Here is an 8,610-nt window from a genome sequence, read left to right on the forward strand (position 1 = left end):
AGGCCCTTCAGCCCTTAGGCTGACATTCTAACTGCTGAGCCAAACCAGCCAGGGCAAGTAAAACATTCTATCGAAACTAATTTCACTTTTTTTTTTTTATCCTCACCCGAGGACATTTTTCCATTTTTTGTTCAGATAGAGTGGGGAGAAAGAGAGAGAGAGAGAGAGAGAAACATCGACATGAAAGGGACACATCGAGTGGTTGCCACCCGCATGACCCAACCAGGGCCGGGGACAAACTGCAACCGAGGTACGTGCCCTTAGCAGGAACCGAACCCGGGTCTCTCTGGACCGCAGGCCGACGCTCTACCGCTGAGCCAAACCGGCCAGGGCTAATTTCACTTTTTTAAGTGACTGCTAGGAAATGTTAAATTATATCTATGACTCCCATTCTGTTTCCATTGGACAGCACTCTCTGTTTGGGGAGATTTTAACCACCCCTCCATATCCTCAAACCAACTGCTTGGCAGTGCTGTTCGACAGTCACAGGCTGTAAACTTCAACGCCTCCCCATTGTACGAAGGGTTTACCACTTCCTCTTCCCGTCCTGTCTTATGGCTCTGAATCCTCTGTGCAGAAATTCCCCTCAACGACGCTGATTCTATTTGGTGACTCAGAAGCCCCTTCCAGATATTGTGGGCCTTGGACTCAAGTCAGCCCTGTGTAGGCAGAAGCAACTGCCTACATGTGCTGAGAAAAGCCAAAAATATCTTCTGCCCTTTCGCTCCCTATGTCCCCATCCTCCTAAATCTTACAGAGCCACCAGAGGCTTTCGGGAAATGACCAACATGACCCTTAGTCAGTCAGCTCCCTGACGCCCGTGCAGAAACTGGGCGCATGCTGGTCTTCCAGGACTGCTCCTCTCTGGCCAGCACAATGCCCTGACATGTCCTGTGCCGTGGGAGCCTGGCCAGGGATCTTGGGCAGCGGGCATCACAGAACTCTGTAGATCAGGTCTGAGCAGCCCCAGCTGGCAGCCCCGGTAAGAGGGCACCCTGCGTACATTATTTCATTGAATCCTCAAGCAACCCCAAGAAGTAGGTACTAGTGTTTTCATTACAGCAGAATCCCCGCAAGTGCAGAGAGGGACAGTGTGTTGTCCGAGATCACATGGCCCACACAGTATGTGGAAAATCTGGTAACTCGGACCCTCAGCTGGAGCAGAGCAGAAGCTGCCTTGGTGAAGGCATCCACATGTTGGGGGGCACGATGTTTCCATCTGGACTGCTGTGCTCTTGAGCTTGGCTGGCCGGCCCCACGCACGCCACTGGCGTCTCATTCAAGTGGGTCACTTCTCCCATCTGGGCCATAGGACATCCTCCTTTAGGCCTAAGCAAGTGACCCAGGTACCGTGTCCTCATAAGGAAAAATGACGGGGAGTCCAGAATGCTATCTAAGTGTCCCCTAACTGGCCCATCCTGCAGAGTGGGACCTGGGGACTCGGAAAAGGCCCCCTGGAGGAAGCAATCCTACCAGCAGTGACAGGCCCCAGAGATGCGGGGAGAGAACAGCCTGGAAGTGTACCTGCAGGGAGCGACCGCAGCCAAGTGCATACAGGGAGTGCACATTTATTGAGCGCCTACGATTTGCAGCATCAGAGGAATCACAAGGTTCTCGTGAGTCCTGTGACTCCTTCCCTCCACACCTAGCGGAGCACAGTGGCTGACCAGGTGACTCTGGAGCGCGACTACTGGGTATAAATCACGGCCTCACCTCTGAATAGCTGAGCGGCTTGGTGAAGGGACTGAGATCTCCGGGTCTGTTTTCTGAACTGAAGAATGGGAATAACCGTCCCTACCACCAAAGGTTGTTAGATGTTAAGAATCAAGGAATTCAAATAGAAATTGTTTAGAAGCATCTCTGATGCACAGCAGGTGCTCAATAACTGTTCACTGTTATCACAATTACTCTCTTTTAAGAAGAGGAAACAGACTGAGGGAGATGAGGTCACCTGCTCAGAGTCACACAGCTAGGGAGGGACAGAGCTGTGCTTCGAAGTCAGGTCCCCATCGGGCTAATGACAGGAGGGGCGCTGGGGAGAAAGGCCAGAGGTGCTGATGGTTGGAGGAGTCTTAGCAGAAGTCCAGTTGTCTCCTATGGTCTCCCCACCACCACCACGAGAGTTGGAATCAGGCTGCTCCCGGGTCACCTAACTGCGGAAGGGGAGGGAGAGAGGACGCTGAGCGGAGTTCTAGTCCTGGCACTACCACCAAGGAGCTGAAAGGCTTCCCTGAGCCTGTTTCCTCCTCTGGGAAAAGGGACTAATTCCACTTTCCTGTTATCAGGACCAGAGAGGCTGCTTGGAAGAGGCTCTTTTCTCTCCTCCCATACTTTCTACCCACTCCTGCCGACCACAAGAGGACGAGGCAGCTTGCCCAACCCCCTGGGAGGTGGGCCTCGGCTGGGCAGGACAAGATGACCAGGAGGACGTAAAGGGCCAAAAAGCAGAAGTGACAGGGTTTCCCAAGTCCCAGAGGATGACATTCCACACACTTCCTTTCCACCTGCTGCCGCTGCCTGCGGCTGCCCGGCTGGCTCGGCTGCCGAGCAAGAGGCATGAGGACCCTCCAGGGGACAGCTGAGCACCTCGTCAGGACAGGGTAGGTCTAGAGAACTTGGACACTGGGGGCCACAGGCAAGAAAACAGTCAGCAGTCAGGCATCGGGGGTGAGCCTAGGTCTCAAGCTCTACCATATTCCCTGGTGGCATGACTTTGGGTAAATCCTTACCTCTTGGAGCCTCAGTTTCCCCATCTGTGAAATGAGAGGAATAATAATGTCTGCAAGACTGTTGTGAGCCTTGAATGAGGAAAAGCGCGCAGAAGGCTTGCTGTCATGCTTGGCTCAGAGTAAGCACTCGACGCGTGGCAGCTAACATCCGTCTCGACCACACTTAACACAGGTCTTGGCACTCCGTATGACTTAGAACTGGTTTTTCATTCCAATGTTGTTTATAGTAGCTATTATTTTCACAGTTACCGGTTTCAAATACTAATTATATAGTAGGAGGGGGTTTGTTTCAAATTCAAATGCCTTCAGAGGCTGGGAAGGCCATACTTCATTATCTTTAACCTCAAGGGGGGTCTCCATGCTGCCTGGCATGTATATCATTTTCCTAATTCATTTGCTTTCTCACTTTCCTGGACAACTGTGTTATATCTTCCCCTCTGTCTTCAAGTTCATTGCCTCCTCCAGCATCCTCACCATCAGTGCTGACCTCGCTTCCTGCCATTCTGAGCAAACAAGCAAACAGGCTACAGTCAACAAATACCTGTGGAGCCCCCACTACAAGCCGGGCACTATTCTAAGCACTCAGGACATATCAGTGATCCAAAGAGACCAAGTCCCTGCCTGGTGGAGGCTCTAGTAACAGATAATAGCTGACATGATACAATTTGCTAGACGCAAAATGACCCATGAGGTACTACTTTAATTGCACCATTTTACAGATGAGAAAACTGAGGCACAGAGAGATTAAGAAACCTGGCCAAGATGGCACAGATAGTGAGTGGTGATGTGGGGAGTTGAACTCAGGCAGCCTGGAGTCATGCCTTTAACCGTTGCTGTGTTCTGTGTGTACCAGATGATACTGATATGTAATTGCCCACACTTTGCCTATCCATCCACCATCATCTGTACCCTTTCCCTCTGCCTTCCCACCTACTGTTGAGAATGATTGACCCCTGCTTCTTTCTAAGACCAGCCCCACCTTTTGTGCTCTTGATCTCACCCCCCACCCATGAAGGAGATCACGCAGGGAGCCCTCGGGGCTTCATCATTGTCCCCGCTCTTGATTGGATCTCCCATCTGCAAACCTGCCAAAGCTTCTTCCCTCGTAAATGAACTCTCTTGGTCACATTTCGCCCATCAACTATTGCATCTTTCTTGACCCATCGACAGCATTTGACGTAGTTGATCGCTCCTTTCTTGAAACATTTTATTTCCTTGGCTGTTTCTTAGTCTCCTCTGCTGACTCCTCCTCATCCCCAAACTGTTAACCCTGGAGTGCAAGGGCTCATTACTTGGATCTCTCTCCTCCTCATCAACACATGTCTTCAGGAATCTCATCCTGTCTCTTAACTTTAAATACCATCTACAGATCAGCATGCCCAACACTGTATCTCCAGCCTGATCTCTCCTCTGAATTCCTGATTCGTGTTTCCAACCACGTACTCAATAGCTCCATTGAATGGCTAAATTGGCAACTCAAATTTAAGACTTTCAGCTGAATTCCTCCTCTCCCACTCCACTCAAACCCGTTTGAACCACTGATTTTTCTGTCTCAGGGAATGACGCCCCGATGTTTCCATTTGCTCAGGTCATCAAAACTCATGGTCATATTTCTCTCACACTCACAGCCAATCAGTCGATCTTGTTGGCTCTTCCAACAAAATGTACCCAGAATCCAACCTCTTCATACAATTCCACTCTTTAATGTACGTTCTACAAGGGCAAGGATTCATGTCTATTTATTCATTTCTGTTTCTCCAATGGCTGGCATATAGTAGTTGCTTAATAAATATTTTTGAATAAATAAATACAAGGAAAATAGGGTAAAAAAGTTTCTTAGAGGTTAATTGATCCACTCTTCCCCACCCTCCTTCCCCCAAATTATAGAGGAGACACTAAGGTCCATAAAGAAGGAATGTTCAGTGTCACACAATGAGCCAGCAGTGAAACAGTCTTTATTTCTATCTCTCTAATTCTCCCTCTTTCATCTGTGCTTCTCTCTTCATGACTTTTCCATTCCCTTAGGCAAGTTGCCCTCACAGACATTCATCCTCACATCCTCAGAAAGTGCACGGAAACTGGGCTCTTCTTTGACAACTCCAGTGACAATAATCCTGGGGAAGGCACTGATTGGTTCAGCTTTGGGTCATGTGGTTTACTTTGATTGGCCCATCTGGGGAGAGTGCCCACTCCTTCGGCTAATGGGGTGGAGCCTGTTAGCAGATGAAAGTTTTGTGGGGCAGGGACATTGGGCAGACACCTATGCCCCACCCTCCTGATAAAAGTTCCCCTAATTTCTTGTGTGCAGGTGGAGATTCTGGCACTTGGGGCTCTGCAAGGCCCTTGTCCCACTGCAGGCTGCCTGGGTTGCCTTCTCTCAGCCTGTTCCAGCCAGCTGTGGCCAGCTGTTGATCCAGGTCCTCCTGTGTGGTTCCCTAGCTGTTGCTGCTGCAGGTCTGGCCCACCACTGGCTGGTGTCCTCGCTGCTTTATCCCCTGGGGACCTCGGCCATGGTGGCCACTCTCTGTGGCCTCCTGGTCTTCCTGGGCCTCGGCCTGGTGCCTCCAGCTCGCTGCCTATTTGCACTCAGTGTGCCCACCCTGGGCACAGGGCAGGGCCGCCGCTTGCTTTTATCCTGGAGTACTGCCACCTTGGCTGTCACTGTGGTGCCCAATGTCTTGGCCAATGTGGGTGCAGCTGGACAGGTGCTGAGGTGTGTCACTGAGGGCTCCCTGGAGAGTCTTCTCAACACCACGCACCAGCTACACACAGCGTCCAGGGCTCTGAGTCCCACTGATCGGGGCCTGACACTCCAGGCCCAGGGCAATGGCTCTGTCTTCCGGCTTCACATGCTCAAGGTCACTCAGCAGGTCCTGGAGGACTTTTCTGGCCTGGAGTCCCTGGCCCGGGCAGCAGCACTGGGGGCCCAGCAAGTGGTAACAGGGCTCTTTATGCTGGGCCTCCTGGTAAACTCAGCCCGGTATCTTCATTGCTACCTGTCCAACCTGCAGTTTGATAATGTCTACGCTACGCGCCAGTTGGTTCAGCAGCTGGAGGAGGCCCGGACCACACACCTGCTGGCCTCCCCACCAGCCTGGCTGCTCTGGGCAGCTAGGCCAAGGCTGTCCCAGGGGGAGCTGCTGAGCTGTGTACTCTGGCTGGGGCTGCTCACCCTGCTCCTTATGGCCACCGCTGTGACAGTGGCCACAGACCACATGGCCTTCCTCCTGGCACAGGCTGCAGTGGACTGGGCTCAGAAGCTGCCTGTTGTGCCCATTACGCTCGTGGTCAAGTATGATGTAAGTGTGGTGATGAGAAGATGGGCATAGAGTCATTTCTTTGAGGGAAGGGGTAGGGTTTGTTAAATCCTTGGCTTGCAACTGAATTTTACTTCCCTTCAAGTCCTAGCCCTGGGATAGGCTATGGGACCGTGTTGCATCTGCAGGTGACCTAGTTTACTTCCACTTCAACCTGATACAGTGGGTTCTGTGTCCACCCCCTACCGCAGGTGAAAATACTGATACCAGAGACGTTGAAAAAAATTTCCCTCCAAGGTCACTCTTTTCACGCGTGCCAGCATGTCCTAGCCCCCTTTTCCTCATTTGTACAAATTGGATTAATCCTCCTTAAAGGGTTACTTCTGTGCCCATTTTACAGATGAGGGCAGGGAAAGTTGACCCAGCTCTGCAAGCGATAGATGGTGGGGGACAGGGAATGGCTGCAATGTCTGCTAGTTGACTTGGCCTTCTTCTCCTTTATGAGGTTTCCTACACTGTCCTGGACTTCGTCCCCTTCCTCTTCAACCAGCCGCCTCTGGAGAAAGCCTCCCACTCTTCCCACACCTCCTTCCAGTGGGAGCTCCGCTTCACGTCCCCTGGCTGCCCACTGCTGCCTGCCCAGCGCCCCCACACGGCCGCCGCCCTGGCTGCAGGGATCCTGCAACTTGTGGCTTGTTCCACGGTCCTCCTGGAGACCTACGCCTGCCGACTGCGGCATCTCATCGCCGCTTCCTTCTTCACGGCCCAGGAGACCAGGAGGGTCCACCACCTTCATGCCCGGCTCCAGCAGAGATACGACAGGAACCGAAGCCAGCAGCTGCCCCTGCAGCCTCCTTCCTGATCCCGACACCCAGACCTGCCATCCAGCACCCAACACGGACCCTGGAGAAGAGGCGAAAGATCTTTGGAGTCACACCAATCTGAGTTGTAACCTTGGCCTCCCTGTGTGACCTTGGGTGGGTTGCTGCACCTCTCTGAGCCTCCGTTTCTGCAGCTGCATCCTAACAATGATGTGAGCTACTTTCCACACGAGAATGTGGTAAGGACAGAATGAAATATTGGGCACGGCAGGCCTCCTTGAAAGAAAAGGACCATGTCAAGTGGAAGACAAAGAAGTGCAGAGATGGCCAGGGCTCCTCTAGGCCAGGCAGGGTCAGCCAGGACTCTCCCGCCTATCAACTGCTTGACCTGGTCAGTGGAGACTTCGCCTCGTGAATGTGTCTAAACACTCCTGGAGCTTATTTCCATGCCCCTGGAGCCTCTGAACTTATTGATGGTAATCTAAAATTGTCTTGATTTTATAAATAAATATATTTATTAAATCCTAAATCAGATTAGGTTACTCCTTTGCTTCAAATTCCTTTATGGGCTTCCCATTTAGGGCTGTCAGGTTTAGCAAATGAAAATACAGGACACCAGGTTCAATTAGAATTTTAGATAAACAACGAATACGGGTTTAGTGTCCTTGGGATATATTGCCCTTGTACTCAACATTCTTAGAATATGCCCATATTGGTTGTTTATCTGAAATTCCAGTTGAACCTGTTCACCTGTGCTTTACCTGGCAACTCTGTCCCCATCGGAGTTATAATAAATTGCAATTTCCTCCTCTGTAGGCTTGGTACCCCTGTTTTCCCCTCCAGATCCTTCTCGGCCTGCTGTCTTTCACAGAGGTCTGAGCTCTGTGAGTCTGTGAGTCATGACACCCGGGCTCCCTTGCCCTCTGGCTGTTGGTTGGACCCAGTCAATGGGAGACACTGACAGGTCATCCAAGCTGGGCGGGGAGAGAGAGAGGTCAGGATTTTTGTTCCCGCAGCCCTCTGGGCTGTTACTGGGCAGAGGTCACATTCCATTACCCGGAATTCATGGGCTGTTCACCGCATCCCCGTCAGAAACAATCGGCTCCTCCTAGGCCAGGAGTAAGATGGGCAACCCACTGGACCATCATTCAGGGGCTGACACCGGCAGCTGTGTAGGTCGGGCACCACTCAGTTGCAGTGGGCGGCACTCAGCTGCCTAAGCGGATGGATCCTCTGGACTTGGCCAGTGCACCGCCCACGCCAGTATGTGAGGCAGACCTCAGTGCGAGCGGGGTAGTTCCCCAAAGGAAAATGGAGGTACTTGTTATCAGAGAAAGACAGTATGGGTGTCAGGAGGACCCAAACAAAACACAAAACCAACAGCAGATGTCCACCACCGATGACCTGACACAGGTCAAGAGGAACCGGAGTCTTCTCCCTGGACAAGGTTCATCCACCAGGCTGCTAATACTGCCGCCTGTTGGCCACAGTGGAAACTGCATGATCCCATGTCTGCAGGCTGGTCTGGCTTCTCATGTTATTTTCTTCCTCCTCCCCAGGCTCTCTCCCTCCCTCCTGCCTTTCTCGTCTCTTCTTCCCTCTCCGGCCCGTTTTTTTATCCTCACCGAGGATTTATCTTGAGATAGATGGGGAGGGAGAGAGAGAGAGAGAAAAACATCGACATGAGAGACACATCGAGTGGTTGCCACCCACATGACCCCAACTGGGGCCGGGGCCAAACTGCAACCGAGGTACTGCCCTTAGCGGGAACCAAACCCCGGGCCTCTCTGGTCCCCGGGCCGA

The 8,610-nt window shown here is 52.0% G+C and overlaps 1 protein-coding gene across 1 annotated transcript; it reads left to right on the forward strand.

Moving 5' to 3' along the window:
- Positions 1 to 2,556: 2,556 nt before the first annotated feature.
- LOC118618111 (osteoclast stimulatory transmembrane protein) lies at positions 2,557 to 6,848 on the forward strand. Its single transcript, XM_036244026.1, has 3 exons — positions 2,557 to 2,600; positions 5,038 to 6,028; positions 6,492 to 6,848. The coding sequence occupies exons 1-3, from the start codon at positions 2,557 to 2,559 to the stop codon at positions 6,846 to 6,848; spliced, it is 1,392 nt and encodes a 463-aa protein (XP_036099919.1).
- The last annotated feature ends 1,762 nt before the right edge of the window (positions 6,849 to 8,610 follow it).

The sequence above is a fragment of the Molossus molossus genome, unplaced genomic scaffold, assembly GCF_014108415.1.
Source record: "Molossus molossus isolate mMolMol1 unplaced genomic scaffold, mMolMol1.p scaffold_m16_p_6, whole genome shotgun sequence".
Taxonomy (NCBI): Eukaryota; Metazoa; Chordata; class Mammalia; order Chiroptera; family Molossidae; genus Molossus; species Molossus molossus.